Source organism: Aulonocara sp. 'chitande type north' Nkhata Bay, linkage group LG7 (genome assembly GCF_057382095.1).
Source record: "Aulonocara sp. 'chitande type north' Nkhata Bay isolate Kocher_YH1m ecotype deep benthic linkage group LG7, A_spYH_male_GT1.1, whole genome shotgun sequence".
Taxonomy (NCBI): domain Eukaryota; kingdom Metazoa; phylum Chordata; class Actinopteri; order Cichliformes; family Cichlidae; genus Aulonocara; species Aulonocara sp. 'chitande type north' Nkhata Bay.
The window spans coordinates 15,668,409-15,686,100 of NC_141350.1; the positions used below are offsets into that span (position 1 = coordinate 15,668,409).

Consider the following 17,692-nt stretch of genomic DNA (forward strand, 5'->3'; position numbering starts at 1 on the left):
TGATGTACAGCCAGTGTTACGTGTTCATCATCTGTCTGCCATAATAACATGAATCACTGCACATTTGTATTTAGAACCCAAGCCAGTCTATGCTCAGCCCGGACAGCCAGATGTAGACCTGCCTGTCAGTCCTTCTGATGCTCCTGTGCCAACTACTGCCCATGATGATAGCATCCTACGGTAAAGTTTACAATATAGTAATATCCTACACACTCTCTCTCTCTCTCTCTCACTCACTCACTCACTCACTCACTCACTCACTCACTCACTCACTCACTCACTCACTCACACACACACACACACACACACACACACACACACACACACACACACACACACACACACAGCGGGGAAAAAAGTACTTTTGACTACATCAGGAGAGCTGTTATTCAGAAAAATGTTTTAAAATGCTTCCATGCACAGTCTTATCTGTAAAGCGCAGTATCTGCAGGCTTCAGACTGCTCTAAACACTCAGTGGCAGGTTTTTTTTTTCTACTCTTGGGTCTCATTAGCCTCAGATAAAAAGGATACCCTAAATGTGGTCATCTCAGAAGTGTAGGTCTGACTGTGAGCACAGCAGCCCCTCCCACCTGCTGTTCACATGTTTTGTTTTCAAGGTGCAGCCAGTCGGGAGAAAATACAACAGGGAGGGTGGTCTTGAAGGGAACAGTTAAAAGGGCTTGTGGATTATTTTGAGCTGTGAAGTGTGCTGTAATGAAGATTTGTAGCTGAAAACGAGGGCAACGGGACCCCCATTAATGGTTAGCTGCCAAGTTGAATGAGCAGGACGCGGAGTGATCAGTGGTTGTGTCTGAGAATGTTTACTGTTGTTATTTTTGTTATTAGCAAAAATACTGAAATCTCTTTAGAGAAATCTGGCTGACATTTAAGTCATATCAAAAGAAATGAACTTGGCAATTGTTTTTATTCTCAGGCCAAGCATGAAGTTGGTGAAGTTCAAAAAGGGGGAGAGTGTGGGTCTGCGGCTCGCTGGGGGGAACGACGTGGGCATCTTCGTAGCTGGAGTGCTGGAAGATAGTCCAGCCGCTAAGGAGGGCCTAGAGGAGGGCGACCAAATTCTCAGGGTAAGATTATTTTTAACGTAAGCTGATTGTGAAGTGAGACAAACTGCAACACATATGATGAACAAGAAAGGGGAGCTGTTTAAGTTTGGAGAGAAAAGTGGAAAAAAGGGATAAGCCATTTTGTTTTAACAGTGGGCACATCATAGTGCGTGTAAACAGTAGTGTTTTATGGGAAATGTTTCTGAAACATTCCCTTAAATATTCATGGTGTTATACTCTGGCTGCTCCAAAATTCCTCTATCTTCAAGCTGGTCTCTTAGCAATAGCCCTGAGGGAGCGTACACAAAAACACCGTTTCCTCTCGCTGTGTTTGTCCCATTCCCTCACAGTCGTATATCTCACTGTTTGTTCCTCCTCCTCTATTCTCTGAGTATATTGAGGAATGACTTGACTTCTTGTAGTGCAATAAAACCTGCAGTTACCCAGGCATTTCAGAGAAGAGGAAAAGCTATGCGAACCTCTGTTTAAATGGAGATTTACATTTTCTGAGATGTGCTCCTTGAACAATAAAAGCTTCTGCTTAAACTTGAAAATCCAAAATAAAACATTTTTGTATGAAAACCATAAAAAACATAAACCAGAAACATGCTTTTTTCCAAATTCCAGGTAAATAATGTTGACTTTGCAAACATAATCCGAGAGGAGGCGGTGCTCTTCCTCCTGGACCTTCCTAAGGGTGAAGAGGTCACCATTCTAGCCCAAAAGAAGAAAGATGGTAAAGGAAGTGAAAAGAGAACTAAGAATTATCTAATAAGCTGATTGGTTTGCTGATACTGACTTAACGCTCTGTACTGTTCAGTATATCGGCGGATTGTGGAATCAGATGTTGGTGACTCTTTCTACATCCGGACACACTTTGAGTATGAGAAGGAATCGCCGTATGGTTTGAGCTTTAACAAGGGCGAGGTGTTCCGTGTGGTGGACACTCTCTACAACGGCAAATTAGGCTCCTGGCTGGCTATTCGCATTGGCAAGAACCATCAGGAGGTGGAGAGGGGCATCATCCCCAACAAAAACAGGTGAAAGCATCCCTTCTCATCTCCTTTCGAGTTGTAGTGTGTGTGTGTGTGTGTGTGTGTGTGTGTGTGTGTGTGTGTGTGTGTGTGTGTGATGTCTTTGTGTACTGGCAGTGTTGATATTAGTCCTAATGACAGTATCTCTGCTTTTGTCTACAGAGCAGAGCAGCTCTCCAGTGTGCAATACACTCTCCCCAAAACAGCAGGTGGAGACAGGGCTGACTTCTGGAGGTTCCGTGGTCTTCGCAGTTCAAAGAGGAACCTGAGGAAGAGCCGAGAGGATCTTTCTTCACAGCCAGTCCAAACAAAGTTCCCAGCTTATGAAAGAGTTGTGCTGAGAGAGGGTGAGGTGTCTGTTAGCCCTTTTAAGAGTAACAGCACAGTTTTTTTAAGTCTGTTAATGGTTTCTTTTCTCGTTGTGCAGCTGGCTTCCTAAGACCGGTTGTAATATTTGGACCTATTGCTGATGTTGCTCGTGAAAAGCTTTCCAGAGAAGAGCCAGATCTTTTTGAGCTTGCAAGTATGTCAGTAAACTGCATAAAACACATTTAGTACTCAAGAAAATGTATTTGTCTTAAAATTGTCTCACCTCATTTCCTAGAGAGTGAACCGAGAGATGCAGGAACAGACCAGCGTAGTTCAGGAATAATTCGTCTTCACACTATCAAGCAGATCATCGACAGAGTGAGCTCTTTATGATACATGCATAGATTTTAAAAATAATATATAATTGTTTGTGTGTGTGCATTTGTTAAAAATAACTCTTTCTTTTCTTAATGAAGGACAAACATGCTGTACTGGACATCACTCCAAATGCTGTGGACAGGCTGAACTATGCTCAGTGGTACCCAATTGTAGTCTTCCTAAATCCCGATAACAAACAGGGTGTGAAGAACATGAGGACCAGGTTGTGTCCAGAGTCCAGGAAGAGTGCCAGGAAGCTCTATGAGCGAGCCATTAAACTGAGGAAGAATAATCACCACCTGTTCACCAGTAAGTGGGAGAGAGTTATAAAAATACCAGTAAATGAAAAAATGTAAATTGTCTTTTTTTTTAACATGCTTTGTTCTTAATGAGCTGCCTGTAATGTAAACTATTCTCTTAGCGACCATCAACTTGAACAATATGAACGATGGTTGGTATGGAGCGCTAAAGGAAACCATCCAGCAACAGCAGAACCAGCTGGTGTGGGTGTCAGAGGGCAAGGTGAGTCTATTCTGCTGCGCTGAACACCATTACTGTGAATAAATGAGCCATCAGGTGACGGTTTCTCTGCTCTATTCAGGCGGATGGTACTACAGAGGATGACTTGGATATCCATGATGACCGCTTGTCCTACCTTTCAGCACCAGGTAGTGAATACTCAATGTATAGCACAGACAGCCGCCACACTTCTGACTATGAGGACACAGACACAGAAGGTGGAGCATACACAGACCAGGAATTAGATGAGACTTTGAATGATGAGGTGGGTCTGCCCACGGAGCCTGCCATCACCCGCTCCTCAGAGCCTGTGCGAGAAGATCCTCCTGTAATTCAGGACACCCCTGGTTACCCTGGATACCAGCACCCCGTGCAGCCTGACCCAGCCAATCGCATAGACCCTGCTGGGTTCAAGATGGCTGCTCCGCAGCAGGTAAAGTTCATATCTGGCATTGCAGACAGGCTTTGCCTTTCAAAGATGGATGCATGGGTGAAATTATATGACTGAAGAGCAGAGGAATTACTCCTTTGTATTTAGTGATGTGTCCTGACCTTTTTGTTAAGATTAAAAGTTTCTTGACTAAGTAATGAATATTTTTAGAAGCTACTGGTATGTTATCGATTCTAATCACATTTCTGCAAGCGATTTCTCTGGCTGGTGTAAAACTGATTCAGTGTAAGGAAGAAGATCACGGTGTTGGGGTAAGCTGTACTTTCTGTGCCCTTGGCAGGCTGTATTATAAATGTCTCTTAACAATACTTCACAGCAAGGTGAGGCTGCTGTGCCCATGCCCTCGTTGCCTCCGACGTCGGTAGCAACCCCTGCTGCTGAGCAGTCTGTACAGCTAGAGGGTGTGCACCTAGAGGAGCCGCCTGCTGCAGCCGCAGCTCCTCAGGCTGACTCACTTAGCAGCCCCAGCCCTGCCCCTGAGCTTATTCAGCCCCCACCACCACCACATGAACCCCACCCGTCTGGACTGCCTGGTCCAGAACCAAAGGTACCCGCTGTTTCACCAGCCACTCGGACCGGGCCTGGGCCCCAGCCTGCTGTTTTAACTGCCTGTCTTCTCACACATGCTTTCCACTTGCTCTCTGCATGACACGCCCACACTGTGTGACTCACTGAGCCCACTGTGTGCCTCTGGCTTCCAGAGAAAATGTGTGACAGACTAGTCCACATGCACCACAGTGGGCTGGGAGACCAGAAGGACTGGTACATCTGAGTCTTTGACCAGGGTGAAGACATCCACAACCAGCCCTAACTGTTGCCTTACTTCCTTTGCATGGCTCCTAATGTTTTTTGGGTTCCTTTCAGCTTCAACTTTTCTTCTGTAGATGAAAAATAGTGTCACAGTAGCATCGTAGTGGGTAGATGTGTCGTCTGTCGTAGTGCCAGTAGTTTGACATTGCATTATATGCAAACTGAATGTTTTTTGCATGATGAAAGCTAACCTGCAGACAGTACTCTTGGTAATAAATTCCTTTCAATGAGCAATTCTCCCTATGGAAAAACAAACTTGCATCTGCACACTGCATTATGTCTCTCTTGTGTAGTTACGCCCTCTGTATATGCCAACAGATCAACCTTCCATAGGAAGTACTGTAACTAGATTTGCTGTCTACAGGCTACACATCATTTGTTTGAAACGAGGCCTTTCAGAAATGTACAAATTACTTGCTAGTGTGCCATTTATCAAACTTTAAAGATGTAAAATTCACTTGTGTTTATATGGATAACCACCATTCTTGAAAGGCATCTTGTCAAACAGGCATTCAGAACTGTTTTTAATAATGGGAAAAGGTTTGCCTGAGTAAATGCACTTTGACTTAATCTTGGTTTAATTCATCGGTTGAGAGATTTTCTTTGGTTAATGTTATTGTTAAACTTTTCAAGGTTTTAGTTTATTTCCTGTTAATTAATTTAATCTTAATCTGGTGTTGGGAGAATACTGGCTGCCTTCTGTCCTGCAGCACTGGTTTGTTAAAAGTTTGCAATGGGATGGATCCATTCATTTAATTCTTTTTCTTCACAGATGTACAAGAAAGATCTTTACAATATGGAGGACCCTGTGCGAATCAACCATAGCCTAAAGCAGTCTATGAGCTATAGTCACCAGCCGCCGTACCAGGACAAACAGCCATACCGCGAATACGACCACCCGCCTTACGGATATGATGGAGGCGGCTACACGGAACCAAAGCCTCACAACACTGATTCTCACCTGCACTACGACAACCGTGTGCCTCATTACAACGAACAGTGGCCCCCCTATGACCAGCAGACCTCGTCCTCCCAGCCCGCAGGGTACCAGCCGGGCCACCAGCAACCCATGGGCTACAATCCCCGGTCCCCCTATGAGGATGGACCGGGAAGGGACTACAGCCCCCCTCAGCCACGCTATGATGAGGCCCCACCAGTGGGCTATGATGGCAGACCTCGCCACAGTAAACCTGGACCGATTCGTTACGATGAGCCCCCTCCACCACCTCTCCCTCCGGCAGGCTACGATGCACGTTCCCCATATGAAGCAGAGCCCCACAGCTTCCCCATTAACTCCCCTCGATCACCAGAGCCTTCGAAGCAGTATTATGGTGACTCTGGTCTGAGGTCGACCTACATGCCTGGGCCTCCAAACCGGGGTTTTAAGCCAGGGATGCATGATGCTATGAGAAACTCTGAACCCACCATTCCTCCACCTAAACCAGAGGCCCTGCCCTCCCCAGGCGATCCAGCAATCACCCCAGGGTCCAAACCTCCTCCACCTCCACCCCAGGAAGACCTGGATGAGGACCCAGCCATGAAACCACAGTCAGTGCTCAACAGGGTCAAGATGTTTGAGAATAAACGGTCGGTTTCTATGGACAGGGCTAAAGAGGGAGGTGATTCATCAGTACTCCGGGTATGTTTATCTCACCTTAGTTACAATAAGGATTCTGGCTCAGTAACGCAACAACGTTAAAAACTTGATGTTAGAACTCTGTATTAACTTCATCACATTTCAAATATTTGCATTTGTATTGCTAACAGCAAACTGGTTAGAGTCCTAGTTTAAATACAGATAGCTATAATCTTGAATAAAAATCCTATTTAAAAAAACATTTATGTATGATAATAAAATATACAAGGTAGGGTGTAAATGGAGTCCAACAGGATATGGTATGTTATGTTTCATTGATATGTAGTTATCTTGAAAACGCAAGCTTGTTTATATGAGATTTTTCTTCCTTTTTTTTTTTTTTTTTGTCTGAACAATTTTACATCTTTCAGGCACAATGATAGATATGTGTGCAAAATCTAAATCTAATGCAAGAATCACTAAAGCAGAGGCCCATGTTTGTTTTTTCAGCCTGCAGATATTCCTAAGCCTGTGATGGCACCTGGACCAGTCCTTAAAGCCAATTCCCTCAGCAACCTAGAGCAGGAGAAGTCCTCCTATAGGTATGTAACCCTCGCTGCAAAACCCCAGACTACAGGGTAGGTGAGTGAAGGACAGTCGCTCATAAGATCCTTGAAAAGGAGTCTTAGAATTCATTTGTTGTAGTTTGAGCTCCATCTAGTGGATGCCGCAAGCCCTGTAGGTTAGCCTCAGTGTCATTGGCTGCCTGAGCTGCCCAGCTGTAAAGATTCATATTGATTTCAAAGATATCTGATAAATTAATCTCATAGACTCTACTTTAAGTTAGTGTACAGTTTCTGATTTGCCTCAATCATTCTGCTGTTTGTCTTTTTCTGCAGGGCTCCTGAACCACAGAAGCCCCACACCAAGCCCCTGGATGATGTAGTCCGTTCCAACCACTATGACCCAGATGAGGATGAGGAATACTACAGAAAGCAATTGTCCTACTTTGATCGTCGCAGCTTTGACAGCAAGGCCATGGGCCAGCCCGCTCCTGGCATTAACCGCTTCCATGATCTGCCCAAACCACCTCAGCTATCCTACCCATACAACAGGTATAACAGCTCAGCCTGTGCCAAAAGTGCTGCCTGTTGTACAACATTTCTCAGGTTTTAAGTCATCACAGCTGTTGAATAATAATTGTTTGTGCCATCTAACTGCAGAGTTGAGTCTGTGGAGAAAGTGAGTCCAGTGGAAAAAAGATACGATCCTCTGCCACAAATCAGTCCCTCTTCACAGTATGGGCCCCCGGCCTCCGCCATTCCACCCGCCACACTCCCCAAACTCAGTCCTGGCGATGGTAAGCTTCCTAAACTTTCTGCTGGCCTTCAAACCTTCGTCTGTACGTTATTACATGAATAACATACACATGACATGAATTATATCTGTGCCATGACATGCTTTCTCCAATAAGCTTTGCCTTTTTTGGCCACTTTTTTTCTTCTGTTCTCATATACATATCTTCATATTTCTTTTCCTACTGTTTCCAGTTGCTTCCTCTCACATCTTTTTGTTTGTTCTTAAATTGATTTCTTAAACAAGACCGTGGTTTCCAAACTAGCATTGGTTGTCTAGAATGTTTTGGGGTTTGTTTGTTTTTTTAGCCTTTTTTTTTTTCTTTTGTGCACACATGCATTATAAAGTAAACATTGTGCCTCCTGCTACTGCTACCTCTTTGTGTTAATGTAATTTTGTAGGACTGTCCCTGAAGTGATAATGGCTTTAAAAAAAAGACTTTTCTCTCTCTCCCTGTGAGATCAGACTGGCTGCATGGTAGTCAGACCAGAACTGTAAGCAAAACTATCTGTGGCAGGACCTTTTTTTGCTTGTTGCTGATGAAAGATCTCTACTGAGTGTCAAAGCTCGGCACAGTTCTGTAAATCTAGCAAAAAAATCTTGATTTTGCTCATTTGTTGGTAGTAGCTAAACTCTTCAGTACATATAGAAAGTACATAACTGTATATATAATCTCTTGTGTATGTTTAATCAAGACTGTATTTAAATTACTTGATTTATTATATCCTCTTTCAGCTAACTCCGTACCTGAACCATTGACCTCACCCAATCCTAAACCTGAGCTGACAACTCTTAGGCCGACCAGTAGGGATGAACCCACACCTGGCAGTTACCTGCCCCCGAGGGGCCTTCCCGACAAATCCCCGGTCAATGGCACTGATGCAGCACCCCCAAAAACCCTGAGCACTCCTGCACCAACTAGCTATAACCGCTACGTCCCGAAGCCTTACACCAGTGCAGCCCGACCCTTTGAGCGCAAGTTTGAGAGTCCCAAGTTCAACCACAATCTGCTGCCCAATGACACACAGGTGAAGACGGACCTCCTCAGCAAGCCCAGTGTGGTGAGCAACAGTAGTGGGAAACCTCAGTTGTCACCGCAGCCCCTTGATCACGACAGTGGCCTAGACACTTTCACACGCACTATAGACAACAGGCCCAAATACCAGCACAATAACATCAACGCCATTCCCAAGGCCATCCCTGTAAGGTAAGACATGTTCTCACCCCTAGTAGCATTGAATTCTCAGAGAAAGTAATTACTGAGCTGCTGAGAAAGGGAGAGAAACTTGTTTGTGCACAGGGGGTTTGCTCTCATGCCCTCTGCTGTACATTATTCTCTGCCTACACTGATTTGACTGATGATGTTCTCCTCTCTGCTTCTGTCCCTCAGCCCCAGTGCACTGGATGATGACGATGAAGATGAAGGGCACACAGTGGTGGCCACTGCCCGTGGAATATTCAACTGTAACGGAGGGGTCCTGAGTTCTATTGAGACGGGCGTCAGCATCATCATCCCCCAGGGTGCGATCCCGGAGAGTGTCGAGCAGGAGATTTACTTCAAGGTGTGCCGGGACAACAGTATCCTGCCCCCCCTCGACAAGGAGAAAGGTCAGTTCCTCAGTGCTGGATAGAGATCCTCCCTAACCTAGATTTATCAACTTGTGAGATGGTACAGAATCTGAGGAAACTGGTGAAGGTTGTGAAATGTTGACTGTAGTAGTGCAGGGGCTTTGTCTTCCTAGATGAGAATAAAGTTTTTCAAGCTATGCATTTTAAGTGATGTAAGGCTTGGTGATGTGTTTGCCCATGGAAGCAAACACACACTTCTTACCACCTTATGCATCACTAAGAAAACTAGTCTCATGAATTGAAAATTGAAAAATGATTTCTGTATTACTGAATATAGATGTTTTCCTCTAGATCACGGTAGGCAACTCCAGGCCTCGAGTGCCGATGTCCTGCAGGTTTTAGATCCCACCCTGGGTTAACACACCTGAATCAAATTACCAGACCTCTGGAGAACTTCAAGAAATGCTGAGGAGTCATTTAGCCCTTTAAATCAGCTGTGTTGGATCATGGACACATCTAAAACCTCCAGGACACCGGCACTCGAGGCCTGGAGTTGCCTACCCTTGCTCTAGATCACATTAGTCTGGAGAGAATGCCTGCCACCTCTGAAAAACTCTCTCTGGTCCCCAGTGATCAATTACATTACTTAGTGGGTTTGTGTGGAGAGCTGTTTTGGGGTATGTATTTGTTTGTTCTGGTGCCCTGGTGGTGGTGGTGGGGCCTGCCTTGTGGTGTGGGGCCTGGCCCGGATGGCTGGCCTTTTTTTGGGGGGGGGGTCCTGGTATGAGATCTAGGGCCCTGGTGCCCGGGGTTGCCCCACATGGGGATGTCCTGCCTGTGCTTTGTGATTTCTGGGGTACCTGCAGAGAGTTTGAAGGTTGTTCAGTTGAGAGAACACTTGTCACTTGGCTGTGGTCTGGATTGGGAATTGCTTGTCTGGGACTCAGGCAGACTGAGTGGGTGACTGAGACTTCTCTGTGAGGTGCAAACAGTGGGTGCTTCTGCTTGCTTTGAGTACCCATTTGTATTTTATATGTTTTTTTGTATTTATGTGAGCTGTCAGACATGAAAAGCTTAAAAAACAAAGTTTAAGTTTTGCTTTTCTTGGATAGTTGTAGAAATTCTCTTTGAGTTTCAAAACCAATATAGAAACTACTACAGAAAAAAGACCCTGAACTAGATAGGGAAATAAACAGTGGTTATACTGGTGGTTACACACTTTTAAACAAGCATATATTTCTTATTTACTACGATGGCCTAATAACAGACTATTAAATCGGGTGTTTGGTTTGTGAAGTTTAACTCTGGTTGTATATCTGTGCAGGAGAAACGCTGCTTAGTCCGCTGGTGATGTGTGGCCCACATGGACTCAAGTTCCTGAAGCCGGTGGAGCTGCGCTTACCTCACTGTGCGTCAATGACCCCTGATGGTTGGTCTTTTGCTCTAAAATCCTCCGACTCCTCGTCGGGTATGCTGTCCTCTCTCTGTCCTTTTGGGGTCTGTGTGCAGACTTTGGTGTTCAGCAAAGCGAGTTCATTGCTTTCTGAATCAGTTTAACACTCACATCTGTTTTCTGTTTCCCCCCCCCCTCACCTTTTTATCATGCATGTGCTGTTTGTTGGTGGTGTTATTTATTTTGGGCTCTCTGTTAGTTCCAATTAGTTATATGAACTATAAACAGACATAAAGAGCTAGTATTTTTAATCTTGAAAATCTTACCAGCTGACTCTGAATCAGTTTTCCGACAGAAGCGGTTCCACATCCAGTTTAGTGTGGATGAAGGTGCTGCTGTAGACAAACACAAAGTCTGTGGGTTGGATGACATTATAAAACTATCATTAGACTAGGGCTGCCACGATTAGTCGACTAGTCACGATTACGTCGACTATCAAAATCGTCGACGACCAATTTAATAGCCGACGTGTCGTTTGAAGCTTTGTAAGATCACAAAAGACGCAGGAATAAGTAGTAGGATTTAAGTGTAATAACGGACTGAAACAGAAGATGGCAGCACTGCATGTACAAGGATGCCAGCTGCCGTTAAACCCTGAAGAAGAAGCTGTGTCCCAGAATTCATAGCGCAGCCCAGTGCGGCCCTGCTCAGTTTCCAACAACGGCGGCAGCTAGTTAGTTTTAATATTACTCTTATTATTCTTTCTGGGTCACAAAATAAACGTTTAACATGTTTTCAGAATGTAGCTGTGTAAACCTCAAATATCTGCTCAGTTTATCAAGACACCACATATTTTCAAAAGCGCTCCGACGTTTTCGGAGACGTCTGTTACCCACCAGCTCGATAGCGAGCCGGGGTTCAAGGCTCACTAGAGCTGGAGAGAACACTGGACTCCCGGCAAATCGTTTTCAAACCCACCACCGTCTTTCACTACTCAGGTTAAATATGATATACAAGTCACTTGGATAACTTAAAAATGTTATTGTTTGGATTTTTTTTTAAAGTATTTTATTTGTTCCTGAGTAAATCGGTTTGGCTGAGATTAAAGTTATAGTTTTTACACAGCTGAATAAACGTCAAGCAGACAGCTGATTATCAGAAGTGTGAGATGCTGGAGAATTTACTCCGGTGTCCTGTTATATTTTAGATAGCAAGGAGCAGACGGCTGAGTTTATTAAACTCCACTGAAACAATCTGCAAATTTGATTAAAATTTAATAAACTATCATCTTATCTTTATTTTTAGTTAGCACATGCCTTAAACACTTCAAGCTGTAAGCTAATGATAGTTATATAAGAGCAGATGCATGCTGGTGCAATAAGCTGTACGTTTTACATCCAATGGATGCATGATCTGATTAGTCGACTAATCGCAAAAATAATCGTTTGTGGCAGCCCTACATTAGACCAAACGTTAACATCGCTGGCCACAAACAATTCACTTTGATCTTAAGTGGGCCATACCAATAAAACTTACCTCTGTTTAACTACACATTTAATGTCTGTGATGTCCTATTATAATTTTTAAAAATGGTAATTTCAGCAGTATTTCTCAGTTTTTCTACAACATCATAAAAAGCTGCTGCAATAAATGAAAGTAATCTGTTAGCACAACTTTTGCAAATAATAAATATGTAAAATAACAGTAGCATAAATGTCGATTGGAGAGGTCTTTATCAGTAGGAAGAGCTGTGAAATGTGTGAAAAGTTAAAAGTAAAAAATTCATGCCGTCTTTCACATTTTCCAAAGCCATCCAGTGCACCTCATTGGAGTCTTTGATTCGAGCCCTTATGTTTGAGGCCCCTGGTCTAAACTGTTAGATAAGAAGTGATACCAGTGATACTGGATTTCTATTCGTTTGGAGCCAACACCCAATATACATTAATTAAAAGGAATTATTAAAGGAGCTGGCATCATTATGTTTGGATGTCTCCATAATTGTGAAAACTGAGAGTTGTGTACTATAGAAAACGAGTGCTTTTCTCCTGATGCTTTTCTCGAAAGTATAATGAGCACGTGTCCGACCATATCAAGCAGATACATACCAAATATGAGCTCACGACCACACATTGAACTTTTCTTTGAGGAAAATTCCAAACAGGACCTCATTCCAGCTGCTTATTTTGGATGGATTTGCTGCTTTTCCTATGGAATATTAAACAGGATTTCTCAGAAATGTTTAAATTTTACAGTTACAGAACAAATGCCCACTTGTTTGATTCTTGGTCTTCATTTGCTGAATTTTTATGTTTAATGTCACAGTTTGTGATGTTTTGCATGCCAGATAAGTGTTGTGACCAGTAAAAAGATGTTTTATGAAATGAAAGAAATTTATAACTGATCTAGTTTAACTGATCTAGTTTCAGAAACCTTTACATGAGTATCCTATCATCTATACTGTGACTGTACTTAAATTCAGATGTGAGTCAAGATGTAGGAAATAGGGTAATGTTTTATAATCAAGGTATAAGGTAAGTGCTTGGGAGATCTTGTGTTTAAGTATAATCTAATGAGAAGTAGGGCTGTTCGATATATTGAAATATATCGGATGACGATATAAAAACGTCTATCGTTTCATTTTACGCTATCGTTTGTTTCGTGGTGTCGCAAAATAAACTCTACGGCAATATTTTTTCATTATTTTGATGGTCACTGTAGTGGTTATATTAATTTCTTAAAGTTCTCTCTTTCTCTTATATGTAATATAACCATACTACTGATGGACAAGCGCCTGTTTTTATGCGTTGTCGTTAGCAACAGCGACGGTAACACCTTCGTGTGTCCGCTTGTTTATGTTCCACATAAACCTTTCACAATAAAGCTCAAGATCCTGTTGAGACTTTTCAAAATAAACTGAATCACGTGAAAGAGCAGATTATTTACGAATGAGAAGTAAAAAAGAGCCGCCAAGTGCTAAAAAATAAACCTTAGACTCAAACATTAGAAAAGGCTTTTCCCCGCAGCACGCCGTGTAATAAATACTCACAAAGAAAACGGCGGCCGTTACAACTTATGTCTAAAAATGTATAGTTTCATGCATCTGTTAAAACACTCGACTCCATGACGCGCAGCTGGAAACATTTCATGCAAGTCGAGCTGCCCGAGATTCACAGAATTTACAGAAAATGTTACATTTTTGTGATTTATATCGTTATCGGGACGATAGAAGTCTTATATCGGGATATGAGATTTTGGTCAGCGATTTTGCAAAATGCCCAGACCAGCCCCTCACTGAGCAGTTGAACAGGTGCACCTAATGAAGTGGCCAGTCGGTGTATATTTAGACACACACTCAGGGTTCTTGCTTTTAGTAAACTTTTCTTATTACTAAAGTAATTATTTTTTGATTTAAAAATGACAGTAAGGACTTCAAATCAAATCACTTTTCAAATCAAATCAGATCACGAGGCAGCACGTAGACACTAACTTGGCGCTGAATGCTTTTACAAAGGCCAGCCAGGTGTACATGACCTTTCAACTGAAGTCCTGCTAGTTTGGTTGCTTCTAAATTCATGTGTGGAATAAGTATGTTGAAATTCATTAAATTAAGTACTACTTAATTACATGCACTCATCTGAGGAACATAAATTCATGAAACACCCTTCATTAATTTGTGCACTATCATTTGAAATCACCAGCCTTTGCATTTTTATTAAATCGCGTGTTTCGAGTACCTTCAGTTTCAGTTTTCTGTATTTTAAAGCTGCTCTCCATCAGCTGACGTCACGTCTCTTGTTCCCCGCAGGTGATCCCAAAACTTGGCAGAACAAATCTCTCCCTGGAGACCCAAACTACCTGGTGGGTGCAAACTGTGTGTCTGTGCTCATTGACCACTTCTGAAGAGGGCAACAGCTGGCCTGTTACTGAATGTGATAAAGCAGGGGACCGAGTCTCCCCTGCCGTGCCCACTCCACGGTGCAAAATGCTTGATGAAGTATGAACTCAAACTCACGTTGTTTACTGTGCCCAAAATTTAAAAAAACTTAAAAAAACACACACAAGGAGAGTCAGAGTCCAGCATCCCCAAGGCTGTACTCCTCCTTTCTTTTCTTTCTTTCTTTTTTTTTGGTTTGGTGCTTACAAGGCTTGCAAAAAATAAAGATGAAAACGTTATTTAAACAAAAGGAACTGGAGTTGGAATGCATGACCAGTGCCACAGACTGAATAATCACATTTTGACATTTTTAGCTAATTTTGTAAAGGTTCAGAGCGGTGGAGGAGGTAAAAACAAAACAAAAGAGGATAATTTTGAAAACTTGTTTAATATTGCAGTTTGATTTTTGCATACTGTAAAAATAAAAACAAAAATAAAACAACAACTCACAAACAGCAAAGTTTGTATATGCAAAACTTTTGTTTGTGAGTTCTGTGGTCATGCGTTTCACTCATGATGGATCTCTGAGGACTTGAGAAATTGCTCAGCGTGACTCATGAAGACGTAGGCATCATCGAGATTTAAACAAAAAAAAAACTAATGAAGAATGAAGGTTAAGTATTAGTATCAGACACCCGCTCGTCCAGCGGGGTTCTCTCTGTTTCAAACGTGTTTTTTGTAGAAATGTTTTACCGTAGATAAATATACTGACTTGATTTTACAAACTCCTGCTGTCTAGAGATCTATGCATGTGCTATGACTCAGGTTCAGAAGCCTGCTACTACTAAGTTCAACACATGAGAAATCCCATCGTACACTGCAAGCAGTGATGCCTTATCTGCATATTAACTTTTCAGTGAAACTTTAAAACATCGGTTCCTTCAGTTGTAGCGATCACTACGGAAGAAGCAGAAGAAGAAGAAAAAGAAGTTGTCGTCGTTGTCTCTGCATTTTCTCCTAAAAACGGTGAACTTGGATTTAGCACACGAGAATAATTGAGACTGGTGAAAAAGGTATGCTTTCTTTTACTGCTATGCATATGAAGTCTGAGGAAATACAAAAAAACAAAACAACAAGCTAGAAGATGTTTAAGTTGTGGCTGTACATAATGCTAGCATATGGCCTTGGTTCTCTGTAAATGAACTTTTGTACATCTTTGTTATTTTGTATAAAAGAGAAAACGTTTGTTTAAAAAAGAGAAAGCGGTTACATTGGTTATGTTTGTATTCTGGTTATACCCCTGAGCCTTGGAACTGACATAAGCAGTAATAAGTCCGACTTTTCTACCAACGTATACAAACACGTACACACATTACAAACATACACACTACTTAAGGCATTTTTAACTGTCAGAAAACTTTTTATTCTTATTTACAAAATAGAGAAGTGCTCGGTTTAAATGATTTTAAAAGACGTATTTGAGGGGGGCTGCTGTGAAGAGTGGTCCCTTCCTTTCTTTGTGATACTGGATGCTGTATTGTGTGCCCTGAAATGTATTTTTGTACTAAGACAATTTATTATGGCACATCAGTACTATTTTTCTTTTGATATGACGACACTGCTTCAACCCGACACTAGTTTTTTGGTTTTTTTCCCCGTGTGGCTGACATTCTTTTTATTTATTTTGATTTTACTTTCATTTGTTTTCCTTTGCAACACATTTCTAAGTATACCACTGTATTACTAAATAAATTCATTTATAAAGTAAACGCTGCCCAGATTCCACTGTTGTGTTGTTTCCCACGTCTTTTTAGATAGCGACACAGCAACACCAGTTTATTTTCTGCCAAATGGATCCGAGATGATTCCCGCGAGGGTTCAGGAGTTGGCGGCTGTTTTTGAAATAATTTATTGCTCAGTTTTGAGTTTTCTGCGCCTGCCTGCTAAAATGTTCCATCTGTAAATGTAGTGAGACGTTGGGGTGGGTTACTGTTCACACAGCGAGCTTAACTCCCTGTACTGGATTTTCTGGATTTTTGCATATCAGGAAAAAAATCAATAAGAAGGCAAGTCAAAACGTGTTTCTAGAAATGTTTGCATGTTTACTAAATGATTTGTAGAAACCCTTTAAGCAGCATTTAACACTGAGCACATCTGCAGCCTTTGGACTGCTGGATTTGAGGAACTTCTCGTCTCCTATTTGACAGGAAGCATCTGTTTACCATCTTCCCCAGCCTTCAAGGACACTTTGGCTATATTTATCCTTTTCTAGATTATGTACACTCATAGCACCATCCCACCACTGCCTTATTGCATTATGAGGGTTTTATCAGGAATCCAGTGACAAGTGCTGTTGATCAGAGTATTTTTGGAATTCGACTCATAAGATCGAGAATCTGTGTGCTGTGAGTTTGAATGCTGTTTAGTTAAACTCAAAGTAGGTTGTCAAACTGAATTCATAATCCATTCCCTTCACATACAAGGTCTTTAATAATCAGGCGCCATTTTATCTTAAAGACCCCATAATACCATACCCACCACTCTACAGCAGTTCACTCAGACTGCGGCCTCAGTTGTTGTTCTTATCATATTTAAAAGTAGAAAAGCAGCCCCTTCAGCTTCCAGGCTCCTCTTCTGTGGAACCAGCTCCAAGTTTGGATTCATCAGACAGACACAATCTCTCCTTTTAACATTTGATTAAACTTTACTTTGTGATAATGTAGATCGTTGGCGCTGGATCAGGTGACCCAGAATCCTGTCTACACTGCAATAGGCCCAGGCTGCTCGAGGCTATCCATGATGCAATGAGTGTTCATTCACCTTCTTTTCCCCTCACTGTGTTTTATACACCTCTCTGCATTTAATCATTAGTTGTTAATAATCTCTTCCACAGCGTGTCTTTACCTTACAAAAATGGAGCGCTTTGACTCAACTGTTGTGATTTGGCTCTATATAAATTCAACTTGAACTGAATATTACTCTGAAGGCCTGAGTGATGGAGCTGTGGAGATGGCAGGTTTTTTTTTCCTGCAGCAGTTTAGCTGCAGTCAGGATGGAGTGAACGTTTGGTCTCCTCATTCAGTCAGCTTTCTGGATCCATCATAAACAGCAAATGTGGTGCTTTCACATCGTCTCCCCCAGTTCTAGTCTGTGGTGCTCTGTTTTAAATATTTTCTGATCAGAGTATCTGGGTGGAAAAGTTCATTGACCTTCTTAGAATTGCATCATTTAAAAATCCGTACTATACAAGTGTAACTATTCCACATAAAATGTTTTTGTCATATTGCTGTAGGCCCTGTGATTTGTACAAAATAAAGGTCAATAGGATGGAATAACCAAACTTGATTTTTTTCCTGTA

General features: G+C 42.2%; 1 protein-coding gene across 10 annotated transcripts in view; it reads left to right on the forward strand.

The window, feature by feature from the left end:
* The window catches only part of tjp1b (tight junction protein 1b), a 73,599-nt gene extending 57,485 nt beyond the window's left edge, over window positions 1–16,114 (forward strand). For 5 of the 10 annotated variants that reach the window (XM_086298969.1, XM_086298970.1, XM_086298975.1 and 2 more), the window contains 19 exons: window positions 75–180; window positions 936–1,086; window positions 1,693–1,801; window positions 1,886–2,105; window positions 2,262–2,446; window positions 2,527–2,622; window positions 2,704–2,786; window positions 2,885–3,095; window positions 3,208–3,308; window positions 3,388–3,738; window positions 4,073–4,303; window positions 5,339–6,205; window positions 6,653–6,744; window positions 7,042–7,257; window positions 7,366–7,502; window positions 8,234–8,705; window positions 8,889–9,106; window positions 10,392–10,535; window positions 14,266–16,114. In XM_086298969.1, the coding sequence (XP_086155095.1) occupies window positions 75–180; window positions 936–1,086; window positions 1,693–1,801; window positions 1,886–2,105; window positions 2,262–2,446; window positions 2,527–2,622; window positions 2,704–2,786; window positions 2,885–3,095; window positions 3,208–3,308; window positions 3,388–3,738; window positions 4,073–4,303; window positions 5,339–6,205; window positions 6,653–6,744; window positions 7,042–7,257; window positions 7,366–7,502; window positions 8,234–8,705; window positions 8,889–9,106; window positions 10,392–10,535; window positions 14,266–14,360 (4,085 nt within the window). In that variant the 3' untranslated portion in view covers window positions 14,361–16,114. The remainder of the gene's footprint in view (window positions 1–74; window positions 181–935; window positions 1,087–1,692; window positions 1,802–1,885; window positions 2,106–2,261; window positions 2,447–2,526; window positions 2,623–2,703; window positions 2,787–2,884; window positions 3,096–3,207; window positions 3,309–3,387; window positions 3,739–4,072; window positions 4,304–5,338; window positions 6,206–6,652; window positions 6,745–7,041; window positions 7,258–7,365; window positions 7,503–8,233; window positions 8,706–8,888; window positions 9,107–10,391; window positions 10,536–14,265) is intronic. The other 5 variants (XM_086298973.1, XM_086298979.1, XM_086298972.1 and 2 more) reach the window with 4 other exon arrangements.
* The last annotated feature ends 1,578 nt before the right edge of the window (window positions 16,115–17,692 follow it).